General features: G+C 37.9%; 1 protein-coding gene across 30 annotated transcripts in view; it reads right to left on the minus strand.

Annotated features, from left to right (window-relative positions):
• The window catches only part of Plcb4 (phospholipase C beta 4), a 384,134-nt gene that overhangs the window by 48,105 nt on the left and 319,222 nt on the right, over positions 1-16,807 (minus strand). For 13 of the 30 annotated variants that reach the window (XM_087188652.1, XM_087188653.1, XM_087188650.1 and 10 more), the window contains 8 exons: positions 15,176-15,211; positions 12,435-12,588; positions 11,405-11,489; positions 10,927-11,051; positions 9,096-9,147; positions 7,579-7,681; positions 5,858-6,022; positions 774-978 (listed from right to left, as the gene is read on the minus strand). In XM_087188652.1, the coding sequence (XP_087044778.1) occupies positions 774-978; positions 5,858-6,022; positions 7,579-7,681; positions 9,096-9,147; positions 10,927-11,051; positions 11,405-11,489; positions 12,435-12,588; positions 15,176-15,211 (925 nt within the window). The remainder of the gene's footprint in view (positions 1-773; positions 979-5,857; positions 6,023-7,578; positions 7,682-9,095; positions 9,148-10,926; positions 11,052-11,404; positions 11,490-12,434; positions 12,589-15,175; positions 15,212-16,807) is intronic. The other 17 variants (XM_021255053.2, XM_021255049.2, XM_087188662.1 and 14 more) reach the window with 3 other exon arrangements.

Here is a 16,807-nt window from a genome sequence, read left to right on the forward strand (position 1 = left end):
GAGTACTTACCCAGAATACTAAGAGGGAGGCAATACCATGATCTTTATTTTACAGGTGAAGAAATGAGGGTTTGAGGGTTACAGCATGTTCCCAAGGCCACCAGCCAGTAACGGAGAGTTAGGATTTGAACCCTTGGCTAATAGTCACTCTGCCATACTGTTTCCTAATGGTTCAACAGAATCTTGAGAATTTAGAGCACTTTTAACATTCATGGCTTATTGGAGTCTATCAAGAGTTAATAATCTATTTGGGTGTAAGCAAAATCTTAAAACTTGGTCTAGTGGGTTCTTCCCATTGATTGGTTTAGCAAAGTCAATGTGGATGATGATTGGGAATTTTTAAATAAATTAAACTTCTTTGTGAATTTGGAACAAAATTCAGGCATGTTGGTAATTGAGTTTAATTTAAATATTTTAGTGATATCAGTTGATACAATATGGTTTTGTATTATTTTCTCACTTTGATTAGAGGTATAAATATATCCTTCATAAAAATGTACTTGTAAAACTTGTTAATAACAGAATTAAAATGTTTTAAAATAAGAACAGACATTAAAGTTAATCTAGCCTTGCCCTTTCATTTCTACCTCTGAGATCTGAGGTTATTTATTTTTAATTTCTTCAAAGCTACAAGCCTTTACAAGCATAGGTTTACAACACAGGGAGGAATAAATATCATTATTATTACTTTTAAAGCACAGGCAAAATGTTTTAGAATCTTGTAATTCAGTATCTTATCTGTATCATTTTCTGAACCTAAGTGTCTATCTTACCTCCAAATCCATCAGGCACATATGTTTTAAGAACAATATTGCAGAAAATTGTTGGCAGTGACAAAGGTTTATTTCCCTCATTTCGAAGGGAAATATGTCGGTATCCTGCTTGGAGGCCATCCAGTGGAAGGATCCTCTGGCCAATCAGCTTGTTGTTATCATCATACACTGCTATTCTTAAGACAGCAAGGTCGGGCAGGATCACCTGTAAACAAGGAATGAGACTTTTTTGTTGGTCTTTGTAATTCTGCTTCCAAGAACCAGTACTCTAGGAACCTGGACCAAATCAATGCTACCCTTAAATACCTTTTTATGGTGAAAATAAATCCATGATCCATTTGCATTCCTTTAGAGTAAAGTGCAAACTACAACACCCAAAATGTAGAGAAAGACAATCAGAAGAGGTTTCATTTCATTAGAAATGTTACATGGAATGGATGTTAAAGAATTTGACTTCACAGAGCAGAGGAGGTGAGCCAATTCCAGTGCCCTGGAGGAGGCTCCCCACTGCCATTCCACTGCTCGCTCCTAGAGCAGAGGAGGTGAGCCATGCAGGTGCCGGCAGCACCTCCCTCCCCTGCGAAAATGAAAAGACACATAAACAAGCCTCAAAAACAGACTTTCAGATCACCCATAGCAACCCCAAAGGGAAAAGAGATGGAACACTCTGATACTCAAACACCTGGACTCCCTGAACTGGCAAGAAAACAAGATCTGGAAAAAGTGAAATCAGAAATAATTTCTCAGATAACAGCAGAGATTGTGCCCATAGTGCAAGACGTGATTAATAAGTCTAGAGAGGACATAGATAAAAAAAATAGAGGAGCTGAGGAACATGATGGAATTCCAGCATAGAAAACAAATGGAATCCACAAAACAGATGCAAACAGATTTCCAGGAGATTAAAAACTCCACTGAAAGTCCACACAGCAGAATGAGTGCATGTGAGGATGGAATTTCAGATATAGAAGATAAGATTGCAATTAGTGACTAGGAAAAGAAAAATTGCTTTAAAATTGTAAGGGACCATGAGAAATCAATCCAGCAGCTGCTAGACGATGCAGAGAAGAATAACATAAGACTGATTGGAGTCAATGAAGAAACAGGACAGAGTGCAGATGACATAAAAAAAAAAAACAACTGTTCAAAGAAGTGATGGCAGAAAACTTCCCAAGCAGGCGAAAAGAACCTGACATACAGATAGGTGAGGTATACAGGACTCCAGCTAGCCTTATATCAAAAAAAATCTACACATAGGCATATAATAGTTAGGATTCCAGAAATCCAACAGAAGAACAAAATTCTACAAGCAGTGAGAGACAAGAAACAAGTCACATACAAAGGAAAGCCCATCAGAATCACATAAGACTTTTCAATCCACCCCTCAAGGCAAGAAGAGCTTGGAGTGATGTATTTCAAGCCCTAAAGGAAAACAGCCTCCAACCCAGACTGATGTACCCTGCAAAACTATTTTTCAAAATTGATGGAGAAATAAGATACTTTCATGATAAAGAGAACCTTAGGATCTTCATGAATACCAAACCAACACTCCAAAAAATTTTAGACAATATCCTAGGAAAAGAAAATGAGGATCACAACCCCAGGAAGTCCAGCAGAATGAATCCCTTGGGCGTGACAAATTAAATGCAAAGGGGGAGAATCCAACAAAAAGAAAAAGTCATGACAAGGCTTTTAAAACTTTAAACTTTATCTCCCTAATGAGTGTATAATTCAGTCCTGCTATTGTACTGATTGGTATTTTTCTGATTCTAGTGTTGCACACCGTTCCTTGTACTGTATTGGCTATTTATCATCTTCTTGTGTTTACTTTTTAATTGGGTTGTCTATTAATGAGTTGTAAGAGTTCTTCATATATTCTGGTCACAGGTTATATCCATTGTAAATATGATCAGTTTAAGGACTACTTTTCATTTTAACGATGTCATTTAAAGTTCTAAAATTTGATGGAATCTCATTTATCAATTTTTTTCTTTTGTACATCACGCTTTTGGTATCCTAGGAAGTTCTTGCCTTCCCTAAATTCATAAACATTTTCCCTTATAATTTCTTCTTAAAGTTTTATACTTTTAGGCTTTCATATTTAGGTTCATAGATCCTTTCAAATTATTTTTATGTATGGAAATAAAGGGTTGAGGTTAAGTTTTTATATACGGATACCAGGTGTTCTAGTGCCATTTGCTGAAAACACTATCTTTTCCTCTGCTCTTGAATTGAGTTTATATTCTATAAAATGTTAATGTTAAATAATCTTTCAAAACTCAATGGACCATATATGTGTGGTTCTATTTCTAGATTCTCTGTTTTATTCCAATGATCTATATTTTTTTACACCAACACTGCCTTGATTACTGTAGCTTTAGAGGAAGTTTTAAAGTTAGGTACTAAACATCTTCCAACACTGTTTTTTTTCCTTTTCTTTTCTTTCTCTTTTTACTTCTCTAGGTCCTTTGTACTCCTACTTAACTTATAAATTTCAATATCCAATTCTTCATTTATAGCAAGTATACATAGACCTGAATTTTTATATATACCTTGTGTTTTCCAATCCTGCTAAATTCAAATACAAGTTCTAGGGGCTCCTAGAGATTTCTTAATATTTTCTCTGTAGATGATCACTTCATCTACATATAAAGATTTTGCTTCTACCTTGCCAATCCTATCCTAATTGTGTCATTTTATTGCCAGACTATTTTGGTTTGGGCCTATGTTTCAAAGTTTAATGGACAGATGAAGAGTAGGCATATCTGCCCTTGTTCCCCACCTTACAGAGAAAGCACTGTATCTTCTTCATTCATATAAGGCATTTTTGCTGGAAGTATGGAGTGCATGTCTTTAATCTGTTGAGAAGGTTCTGTTCTACTTCTAGTCTCCTGATAGCTTTTACCATGAACAGCTGTAGAATTTAGTCCAATACTTTTTCTCCAACTAGTGACAGGATCATATGGCTTTTTCCTTTCTTCTGTTAAAATGATGACTTTTGTGGGTGGATCTTCCAATGCTGAACCAACACTGCCATCCCTATAATAAAGCCACTTTCTACATACTGCCTCGCCCAAAAAAGAATTTGACTTCAACCCTTGTCACTTTCCCCCATTGCCACCCAGGCTATGGGTAAGAAAAAGGAGACCGTGAGAAATGGAATAATTTTCTTAAACGCAGAGATTGTCAGTGACAGAATAGGGCCTGGGAATCGGAGTCCTTGACTTCTAAACCTGTGATCAGTCTACTACCCAGGCTGCTTATGACATCTGGCTGTACCTGTTTTTAATAATAAGAAAAGTGTCTTTGAAGAAATGCTTCATGTATAAAAGAAAATTATAAATAAGTTTGGATTTTCCTTATTTCTTGCACTCACAAGTTCCTGACACATTTTGGAATATTAAACAGAAGAGGATATTAATAAAAACCTCATCAGAAATATCACTATGATTTGATCTCAAGAAACATTGATATACTTTGAAATATTAATATACATTAATAGACTTCCACTCTTGCCATGCCCTAATTAAATAAATCAACATAATATTTGAGTTCAAATGGTAAAATACCTATTCAAAGTAGAAATATGACAAAAGAAAATCCAGTATGTTTAATCAGGAATGCATTTTTATTGGCTGAAAGCAACCAGGAAATGGTGGCTGATCTGAGAACTGTGTCTAAAGCTAGACAATGCTTGCTTGCCCATTTGCAGCTGGAAGTAATAATTTAACTGCAACCTCACATAGAGGAAAAGAAGTCTAATTAAAATCCAGCCACCTTTCCTCACTTCTGTTCTTCAGGTGGTGAATAGGTAGTTTGGGCTTTGCCACTCTTGCCTTCTGATATTAGTGCAGAAAAACAAACACAACAACAAAGAAGATACACCTAAAGTAATCAATATCAGTAAAAGGTTATTTTCAACAATAGTGAAGGAACCAGAATTGGTGTCTTGTTTCTGGACCCAGAACTATTATACAAAAAACCCAAGTTTGATATTTCTTTATGTATCAAAAATAAAGAATGCTTGATTCAACATTCTGAATTTCTTTCTGAACTGCAACATTCTGAAATGTCTATAGGGATTATTCATTCTGTCAAAGAACACTATACCAAACTATAGGTCCAGGTACAACAAATTGGAAAAATCAGGAAGCAAAAGAGACAAATCATGATTAACTTACACCATATTCTGACAGGAGTGGAGAGGGTGATGATAAGCCTTGCATGGATCATGGTATTCATGGACCTAAATTTTAAAATGGCCTATTTTATTCACTCTACATTGATCTTCCTGAATTTGGTTTCTTTAAGTCATCTACACTATTCTGAAATGGCTAATCCCTATTTCATTAAGACAAGAAGCCAATTATCTGTGTTGCATGACATATGCATGGAGCAGAACCACCTGGTAAACCTGGCCTAAAGAAGAAGCAATAAATTATTTTGGTCAAGATGACAGAACAGGAAATAAAGAAAAATGGGCATTCATGGAGACAGGACTGCCAACTTGTAGATTTTTCAAAGTCTCTTAAATTGACAAGAGAAACAAAGGGAAAATGATTAAAAGTGACTGTTAAAGGGGACGACTATGCTTATTCATGGGACCAGCCAACAGTATTGGCAGAACAAAGTAAGACACTGAATCTGTACACAAAGAACAAAACCAGTGAGTAGCAACAGGTGACACACTTCTCAAAGGGACACAGGTGCATCAGCTGACCCACGTGATGACATTTATGGACCTCACCTTTGAGTGCAGTAGATTTCTTGCCCTCTTGGCTAAAGAAGCGGTGCAAGTTGCCAGTTAGTTCCAGGGCAGAAAAGAACTTTTCTATGCTGGTGTCTACCTGGGAGGAGATATCCAAAGTGGTAGCTGCAATCCTATAGCCTAGTTTGTGCCACCTGGAAGATGGGTATCTCCAGGGGGATAAGAAGCCAGAACAGGGCCAAAAAATTATGATAGGTACAGAACTTGTCCATTGGAAGAAAGGGATAAAAAGTCATTGAGTTGAATAACTGTTCTGGTATCATGTCATGTCTATGTACTAAGTTAGAGTGGGTTTGACAGGTTGATAAGGTCCTACCTTCCGAAATACAAATGATTCTTCATTGTAAACTGGATTTAATCCATTGTTCATGACCATGCGAGTTCGGAATTCCTTGCGTATGGTGTCGGTTGGCAATCCATACATATCTACTTCTACATATGTGCCAATTTTCTTATCTGATAAGAATTGCCCTGATATGACCTGTAGTAACACAGACAGAGAATGAAGCAAATGTGAACTCTGTGTAAGTATCATTGGCAAAGAATAATCAGGAAATAACAAATTTTGGTTTCTCTGAGGGGGATTTCAATTAACAATGAAAATACTGTATTCCATACTTATCAAACCAGTACATTATTGGGCAACTACTATACGTAAAGACAAAAATAGTTCTAGTCAGGAGTTCTACTGATAAAGAAATAATGTGCAACATAGCAGCCCTTTGTCTATTTCCAATTCCCCCTTGATGTTTTTGCCAGGAATCATAAGATGTTTTGTTAAAGCTACCTGCACTACAAATGTAATGGTTCAAGTAATGTAACTGATCCAGTGTCTTAACTGCAAATGTAACTGTACAAGCTGCAAGATGTTCCTGCCTGATGTTTCAAAATGTTCTGTTAACTCCACCCTTCCGTTTCTGTAAACATGCTTGCCTGGCACGTGAACCCAACCCTCCTACCCCATAGAACTCTCTATATAAATTGCTCCCATTTCTGTTCAGGGCTCAGACTTTGGAGTGCAAACTCCTCTGGGCCCTCCCATGTAATAAAAGATTCCCTCCATCTCTCTGAATGCCCTCAGTTTTAACTCCAGAGACCTTTGGATAGCTGTAGCACTTGGCTGTAATGCTGAGCTGTAACACTTGGCTGTAATGCTGGGCTGTCACATTTCTCTGTAATACTACCTTCTAAAGCTGTCTAAAACAATGAAGCAAATACATGAGTCATAGTAATATAAAGTGTCCACAGTGTGTGTCTTCATCCCACCTAAAAGTGTCCATATCTGTAGAATACAGTGAAAGATTGAGATTACGTAAGATCCCTGTATAGTTCTGGAATTCTATCATGCTGTACTTATTACTGAATTCTAAAAGGGACACATTGAGAAGGGACACATAGAAAAGCAAAGTTAAAACTTGCCTGTTTTTCTTTGCTGATATTGAAATTAGTCAGGTAACAGTATTTTTTGTAAAGACCAGTGTTAAATTCTATCTACTATAAAGCTACAGAGTAACTATTTTTCACTTATTTTCCAAATGACTATAGCTAATAGGTTTTTTTTTTTACAACACCAAACAGCTAATAATTTTTGAAATACCTTTTTTTGAGATAAAATTGACATACAATAAACTGTACATATTTAAGCTGTACAATTGAATCAGTCTTGACACATTGACACATCTGTGAAACATCACTGCCATTAAGATAATAAACATTTCCATAACCTCTAAGGGATTCTTTAGACCCTTTTATAATCATCTCTGTCCAGAGGCAATCACTGACTTACCAGAACTAATTTACATTTTTCTACAACTTTATATGCAACAATCATATAGTACATACTTTTTGATAGAGTATTTCCAAAGTCTTTCATAGTTTTACCTGTGAAAAAAAAGTCTCAGAAAAAATGGGGAATTTTAAGACAGAGCTGAAAACAACATACAGCTCTTGCAACCTGACATTAAACATCGGAGCAGTCATCACTTTCCAGGATCACTTGCATACTTGTGTGCACAATCTGATGAGCAAAGGCCTCACCTGTACTGAACACGTGGCTGCAATGACCCCGTCCACTGGGGTTTCTGAGAAGGGATCAAATGTTCTATCTGGCCTCCTCATGAAGTCTGGTTTGAGAAGATACCTGGTAGCACAGAAGCACAGAAGGAGCTTTATAAAGACTCCGACACTATCTGAATACAGCCTGGTCAGCATCTGTAACTTAGCAGCTAGAGGTAGGTCGAGGGCCCTAAGGATCCTAGAGAGTGATTTCCCCTTTTGAACAGTCCTCAAGAGCAATGATCAGTTACATCTGCCCCTGAAGGTATGTTGTATTCAAAGACAAGAAGAATGCAATGGGGGACTGAAGAAGATCCCTCTTTTGACCAAAGTGTTAGGCAGGCCCGAGTCCTTTCTGACTTAGCCAATCACGGGCTTCCTTCTCTATCCTGGCAGAATCCAGTTTGAGAAAGAATCCTGCAGAGTCCATTGGTTAATATGTACTTACCCTTTTCTTCCAAACTACATAATTTTTATTTCTTTCAAAGCACACAACAGAAGAAATGGTAGTACATGCTCCAGCTACGTTCCTGGTGGGTGACTGAGGAGAAAGGGCTCTTGCTTGCATGTGGGGGGCATGGGCACACTGGCAGAGAACCATCTGTCAGGTAGGCAGAGGTACAAAGTGTGCATTTTGAAGAGCCATTCCTAGCTCACAACTGCTAAAAAACTGTATTTTGACTGGTGGTTTTGGGTGATAAAAATTAAGGTAACCAATCAGGTGAGCCACCTTCAAAAGCCTCCTGACTATAATCTTCTACAGAATGAGTCTAGCGGCTTTGGGCTGTGGTCTAGGGTTATTTATTTATATGCTGCTTGGGGAAGAAACTTGGGAAAAAATGGCCATAGAGGTTTTTTGTTTAAATCTCTACAGAATTCTAACTTTACATTTTCCTTTGACTTATCAGCATTTCAGTGGAATTGATATTTCCTATTTCACTTCTGGACTCACAGGTTTTAACAGAAGTATTTAAATAAACTAGAACATTCATAGCATTATTTGTTGATAATGGCTATTTACAAATCATGGAAAAGAATCAAGAGAGGAGAAAGTTTTATTCCCAACTGAACTAAATTAAATTCAGTGTGATACTTACAATTTCATTTTATATGAAACAAACTTCATTCCTATATTTGGTGTCAGTAAAGATAGACATATTTAACATCTATGTCTTCAGTTAATGTCCAAATGAGCAAGTATCATTACCTATCCTAGATATAAAAACCTCTCCTATTAAATAAAGAGACAATTAAAGTACAGCATGTGTATGATGGACTGCTAACTTGTTAAAAGAAAAGAAAATCTGTTTAGGTAAAAATGGGGCAGAAGAAGAATGTATATTTGCAAATATAGTCTCTCTAGAGGTTTTATTTATTTCTATCCCATCTCTCAAACCCAGCTTACATTCAGCAGCCCCTAATTAAAAATGACACAATTTCATTATCACTGTAGCATGGAGACGAAACTAGGTGACAACAGTTTAAATCACATTACTCACCCGCATGATCCATTATACTCAAATTTTCCCTGATTCAATTGCATCGCTAAATCTGTCAAAAGACAAAAATAATTCAGCATATCATCTTCCTGAACAAAGAAGACCCAGACAGGGTGATTTTAAACAATGGAAATGAGATTGTTACTCGGCCCAAAGGTCCTCCTTTAACACTACAAGATTCTCTTCCATGTAGAAATGACCTCGTGTTTAATTTAAATTAAATTAAAATGTGCTTTCATAAATATCATCCTAGAATTGCTTTAAAGAGTAGATTCAATATACAAGTCATGACTGTTCATTTAATGTTGAGGGTAGAGACTCTGCTAGCCTTAGAAGAGTATGTATATGCCTTTGCTGGAGATACCCACAAAACTCCAAAAGACTTACAAATGAATGAGGTAAGGATCATAAAAGAACTGGTGACTTATTCCCAGTGTGAGACTTAGGGGAACCTTCTAGTGGAGTCGACACTGGCTAGGCCTGACTTACAACTTTTCTCTTGCAGGTGGCTAAAATTTTTCTTTCTTCTCATCAGCAAAATAAATGGGTAAACAGATGGATTTTTTTTCTTCTTCAAAATGTGGTTAATCTTGACATTCTAAAATAAAATACAAGCTTCCCTAGTGATTAAATGGCTTTAGGATCCTGTCATTCCTATGATAGATTCACCGACAACTAAGAACATAACTGGATCCCTCCATAAGTAAAAACAGCACTTTTTGTTGTGTTGTTAGAAACACTTGGGATGTACTGGTACCTGGTCACATCTAATGTAGCCAGCACTGTGGGACACCATGCACAATAGTGACCCTGTAGGGGGAGCTTCTGGTCAGGAAGAAGGCTCCCCAAGAGGTGGGACCTAAAGTCAGCTGATGCTCAAGCCTAAGGGATAATAGTCAAAGGCTTTTAGATAACAGTGAATGGGATGGATGGGGATTCCCATACTATGGTCGATGCCCTAGAAAAGGAGTAGGCCCCCAAATTGGGAAATATGGGAGGTACATTCATATTTCAAAGAACTGAAGAAGAAAAAAGGGGTTTTTTTGTTTGTTTTTGGGTTTTGTGTTACCAATTTTAAGAACCATGATGTAAAATTAATCACATAAAGTAAAAAGTTCATGTGACATATTTCTATCTATTCTATTTTGCTATCTCTAATCTAACTATTGTGGTCTAAGGCTCTTAAACAAATGTTGAAAACTTTTAAAAGCTTGGTTATGCATCAATAAAAATTTACTGGTCTTTCTAAGAAAAAAAATTATACATTGGAAACCTGTCTCGGAGTATACTTTGGAGGATCAACTTATAGATTATTACCTCAAAAACAATATAACTCCTCACAGGCCATTTTAGGGGACCTTACTGGATAATATTCTCTCCTTTTATAATGAGGTGCTACTATGTCATTGATATTTGCTGAATGTTCACTCTGGCCTGGGCAATTTCCAAAGGAGGAATAAGTCATAGATATTATACAAAGATGCTCAAATACTTCTCACTCAATTCTACATCTGGAAAGAAAGATAATAAGTTGGATCCAAAAAGAAGAAAACTTAGGACTACTTTGGAATAGGAGGTAATGTTTAGTAGACTAGTCATGGCATTTATGAACGGAACTTTAACTTACATCAAGATGTATTATCTTCTACCACTGTTTTATTGCTCTATTTTGGGATTTTTATTTATCACCATCACATAAATGCAACGTTTTGCTAGCCATATGTCTGCTTTCTTTTTAAAAAGATGCCTAAAGCCAACTGATGGGAGCTGCCAGCACCACCCTGTCCAAGAGTTCTCATGAAATTCAGGGTCACTGGACATCGGCTCCTACCTGGGGTTTGATAGTTCAGGGAAACCATCTGGCAGCCAGCATTCCAGAAAATTTGAGGCATGTAATTACTGGAATCAACTCGGCCTCCCTTGGGGTAAATGCGACTCATTTGCCGTTTGTTATAACTGTGTAACTTATTAAGGAAATCAGGAAAAACAAAAAGAAGAGTACCACAGCTGAGATAAATAAGCAACAAAGAAGTAAAATAACAGAGGTGTAGGCCAACAATGACAAATATGTAGACAACACAGAACAAATTTCACATTTATCATTGATGCTTAGGAGAAAAATCACAGTTCACCCTGTGAATTCTATAAACAATGCACATCTGGGAAGACTGGTACCGCTGCCGTGGTCTTTCACATATATTATTTTATTACCTCTACGACCAATATTATGTATTAGCCACTGATCTATTTCAGATTCCTGCCAAGCCAAATTGCACCAATGTCTCGTTCTACTTAATGCATAAGGATACTTTACAAATTCAATTGCATGTGTCTTCAAGTAGCCAAGACCGACTGATTCATTAAAAGATGACATGTTATAATGAATATTCCGTTCTGCAAGAGAAAACCAAAGATGCACTCAGAAATCCCGCCACCAAATCCTCCCAGAAGGGCAGGCAATAAATATAATTACATCTGGAATCACAAGGCATTAGTGGCTAGTGTTTCCGGGTCATGTTAGTCGCTCCTAGTTTCACTAACATCCTATAGATAGAGACAGCTGACTTAAAATAATCAGTGTGCTGAATTAAACTGGAGTCCTCGAACAAATTACGTGCACTCTGATTGCTACAGCCAATCATGAAGTATGAATTTGACGATGATCTCTCCAGCACAGAAAAGATTTTGAAAACTCTTAAAATACTTCTTATATTTTTAGAGACCGACTTCTGGTCCAAAGGAACTTTTGTGTCATAGAACACCAGGGCTCACTGCTCCCACTTCACTGTAACATTGCCCCCACTGACCCACCTCCTTCTCTCGCTCTAGCCCTACACTCCTAGGTCTCTGGTAACCACTAATTGCCAAACGTATGCGTGATTCCCAACATCATATTACAGTATATCTCATAAACATGCACAAGTATGTGGTAATCAAAAAACAAATTAATTTTTGGAAAAGAAAAAAAATCTGAAAGCTGTGAAGCGCAAAAGGCTGAGTCCACAGCCTCTCAGCGCCACCGTGTGGACAATATGGAAAATGACAACACAATCCCACTGGATGCCAAGGTCCTGTGGCTGTAAAGTTTATGAATCAAAAATAAAGTGGAGGTTCAGAGAAGGAGAAGGAGAGTCAGCATGATCAAAGCACCATATATACAGGCACGGAAATGCCACAGTGAAAACCATTAATCTACACAATGATTATGCATAAATATAATTTAAAAATGAAACTAGGTGGAATGATCCTCACGCCTACAAGGAAAAACGGCAACAAGTCAGATCAGAGCTCAGCAGTATAGCAAAAGAGAAGCAGACAAAAAAGACGACTGCATTTAACCTTTGGTGTTACCTTCTGCCACATGGAAACCTTGAAACTTTACGGGCTGTGCGTAGTTGATCATTGTGGATAAATACGGATGGATATTAGTGGTAGCACCTACGTATTTATAGGACGCCATCCATGCCTGCTCGTCTTCCACAGTAACCAGGCCCTGGGAGCACAAGGCAGAGGACAGATGAGCTAAGGGCTTCAAGAGGACTCAAGCTTCAGACTTCCTTACTAAGGATAATTTGCACACACACTGATTCGAAGATAAAAGACCTTTTCATGCCTCAATTATGCTGAAAGAAAATTTTAAAACTTAATGTCTATGATAGCTCCAATTGAAGCAAGAGGAGGTAATCAGAAAATATTCAGCTTATCTTACATGTTTAGGACATTGTTAGATTTCCAATAGACTTTAAAATGCTGAGGAAACTATACTGGGGCCTCACAGCAATGCTATGAGACACATAAAGTAATACAAGCATTCACATTTCACAAGTTGAGGCAAGTAATTAAAAACAGTGACCCTCAAGTTTCAGTGTGCATCAGAATCACCAGGAGGGTATGTTAAAATATTTCTGAGAGCCACACATCGTGATGTATGCATATAATTACAGCACTGTGGGGCGCTGAGGCAGGAGGGTCATAAATTTGAGCCAAGTCTGGGCGACTTAGCAACTTAGGGAGACCCTCTCAAAAGGGGGGGCTGGGCTATAGCTCAGTGCAAAAGCCCTCAGTTCAATCCCCAGCATCCCTCCCTCCCCCTAAAAGAAGATCCCTGTGTCCTGCCCTTGGATTTTCTGCTAAAATGGGTCTGGATGAGGTCCTCATATTTGTAGCTGTATATGTAGTTCTCAGGTGCCAATGATGGGCTGGGCTGGGGACCACACTTTCTAGGACCACTGCTCTAGAATTTCAGCCACATATATGGTGGTTTGTGGAAGCCAGGTGTGGTGGTACAGGACCATAATCCCAGCTCTTGGGAGGGTGAGGCAGGAGGATCACTGCAAGTTTGAGGCCAGCTTGAGCTACATAATGAGTTCAAGGACAGCCTGAAGTGCATAGCCAGACCCTGTGCCAAAAACAAAACAAACAAACAAAGAAAACCAAAAATAGTGACTTTCGGCATTTTTTTAAAGCACTTATTCTTAAAATAATCTGATCACTTGCTACACAGACCATCTGGAAACTGTGTTACTTTGGATGGAGGAAACAACACATGATTTTACTGATTTCTTGAGAAATCAGAGCAAAATTAACAAAACCTACAACAACAACTACAGCAACAAAACAAGATCTTCAGAATATATCTTTGAGAACTTCGGAAAGCTCCATTTCCTGCACAAATTGAAACTAAGTGAATAAATTGCTTAGTCACATCAGGCAACCCTCAAGCGAACAAATGGGCAGACATTTGTTTTACTTTGATGACTTAATATTCTGAGTGTTCTAAACAATCACACTGATTTCATCAATGAAAACATAAGATAAATAACCAAGTCATGTAACTTGGTTTTGTTGTTATCATTTTCTTTGTATGTCCCAACCCCCACCACCTACCCTCAAACAAGGGCAGGGAGCACTTCTGTTCCTTCTTAGGTATTGAAGGATATAATAAAAAACACCAGCGCTAGGTGCTGGGCACCAAGACACACCGCTGCATGAGCAACCATATCACTGTCCGGATGTGAGGGTCACAGCACTACCCACTCATCACATGAGAAGCCTCAGCTGCAAGGGTTCAAACAGATAGCAATGAGCAGGGTCAGTCAGGCTGTACACTGTGGCTCCACTAATTATGAAATTCTAGTCCATGAGAAGAACGTTTTAATAAATATTTTGAGAGAGGAAGCGGTCAGATTTATCCATAATTCCTTTGAATTGAACATTCAGATAGTAAGAAGATTGAGTCTCACTCCAAATATGATTAAGGCTCCCTTGACAGAAGGCTGTATTTTCCTTCTTTTCCCCCTTTTTTATTAACCTGTTTGCAACACATAACAAATACATTCATTGTGGGGAGTTGGTACATACACTTATCACATCTTGATCCATTTTACTTCCCTTCCCATATTTTCTGAAGCATAAGACTCCAAGGAAAAGGCACATTTCTGCTAGAGACTGGTCAGTCTCACCAGTGAACAATGAACCATACACATTTATCTAGGACACTGTGATCATCCTGAAGAACTTTAAAGAGGATAAAAGAAAGTGAAAAGGTAACTTTACCTTGTAAAGAATTACAAGACTAATGTCTAACAAATAAAAAGAAAAACCCTGAAGGTAAGCAGTGTAAAGTTAATTAACGATCTCTTTCACGATGCCAGTGTGTCAGAACCAAGATCACCTTTCTATTTCACATAATAAGGATCTAATGACCTATTAGGTCATTTTAAATTTCAAACTCAATATATGGATGATTATGTAGCCCTGTGCTAGGGCTACAATCTCTAATTCCAAGCAAGAAAATGCCTTAGTGCATTAGATATTTTAACATTTTTCACCTGCTCTATTTTTGTGCTTTCATCAGGATTTAATTGTTTTATCACTGTGATTAATCCTTTCCTTTGAATACTTACATGCAATCAGGTGAATCAAGTATGCAAACATACTACCTAAGCACTAAGCCTGATGTCCCACTGCGGGCGGGGAATAGAGTGACAATAACACTTGGTACAAAATGTTTGATTTCGGAGGGCCACATAGGGTGTCTCCTAATGAAAGCAAAATCCTCAAGAGAATTGTTTTGTTACCTTTTTGTTGTTTTCATGTTCAAGGTCATCTGAAGTCTAAATTAGAAAAAGAAAATGATTTGTTTACTTCTCTAAAGGGCAATGTTCCAGATTTATGAGCCAAGCGTATGTGAATATTTAAATAAATATATTTATATGTATCATTCTGTTTATTTGTTAATATGGGAAATTATTGATGACATAAAGCTGTGGGCAAAAAGAACAAGAACTGAAAAGATTAACCTGGTATGGTGGCATATGCCTGTAATCTCAGCACTCTTGCGAGGTTGACGCAGGAGGGCTGGGAGTTGGAGCCTAGCAATTTAATGACTTAGTGAGACCCAGTCTCAACATAAAAAATGAAAAAAGGGTTGTGGATGTGTCAGTGTGAAGGCCCTGGCTTCAAGCCCAAGTGCCATGGTGGGGGGTGGGTGGGGTGGAAAAGATATGATGACCTCACCACTCTATTCCAGAAGAGCTCATCTTAAAGCTGTTTCCCTCCTTTGCTTCCAGTTTTCACTGACTTAGCTGCTTCACTGTGATAATTTAATTAGTGACTTAGTTTGGGGGCTTGGGAAATGGGCAATCAATGTGGCCATCTCCCCTGATACAAAAGGCAGCATGGTCAATCTTCACTCATCCAAAGTTCACTTCTGCACACTTGCTGTGGACCCAATATCTATGTCCCTACCAAACTCAAAGGATGGAACCTAATCCCCAAAGTGATAGAGCAGACAATTCCCAACTTCATGACAGTTTGACTTACAATCTTTTGATTTTTATAGTGTTACAAGAGTGATTTGTATTCAGTAAAAACTGTACTCAATTTTGTCTGAACTCTGGACTCACTATATGTGGTGTGAAGCTCGCTTGCAATGCTGGGCTATGGCAGGGAGTTATAGCTCCTACTCAGCCACAGAATCAAAATTTGGACTGTTTAGATTAAGAAAATTATTGCGGTAAAAGACACGTTGCCATTATCTCCCTCAAAATACTTACCCTCACTTTAAACACACTTATCCCTTAGTCCTTGTCACTTTCTGAAGTAGTTCTAGAAGCCCTCTGTGAATGTTTTTATGAAGTGTGATTAAAAAATATAGTGAATGTTACTGCTGAATGTTGAGTGTCATCTAATGGAAAGGCAGGCCTTTAAAAACAGTACAGTGTGTCCTCATCCACCTTATTCACGTGATCTGGCACTGTGTGGTTGCTGGCTCTTCCTCAAAGTCAAAATGAATATGAAAGACAAACATTTTGAATTCATTCAGGACACTGAGGCAGCCAGGACAACGCAACTAAAGACACTCATGAAAGAGGACTTTCAGAACTGCTCCAGAAAGTGGAATGAATGATGAAGTAAGTGTTCTTGAAGCAAGGGGGCATATTTTGAGGGGGATTAATGACAATGTATGTTTTACTGTAATAAAAGCTTTAAATATATACTGTATTTTTTAAAGCACACCTCAAACTGTGTGGCTAAGCTGTGTTTGACAGCGTAAGTGTATAAAATGCATTTTCAACTTATTATATTTTCTACTTATAATGGGTTTATTATAACCCTATCATAAGTCATGAGGCATCTGTATTTGGGGATGAGGCCTTTGGGAGGTAACTGGGTCATGGGAGTAGAGCCCTCATGTGGGAGTAGTGTTC

Source organism: Heterocephalus glaber, unplaced genomic scaffold (genome assembly GCF_053883595.1).
Source record: "Heterocephalus glaber isolate CG9 unplaced genomic scaffold, H.glaber_assembly_v1.0 deba00001532, whole genome shotgun sequence".
Taxonomy (NCBI): domain Eukaryota; kingdom Metazoa; phylum Chordata; class Mammalia; order Rodentia; family Bathyergidae; genus Heterocephalus; species Heterocephalus glaber.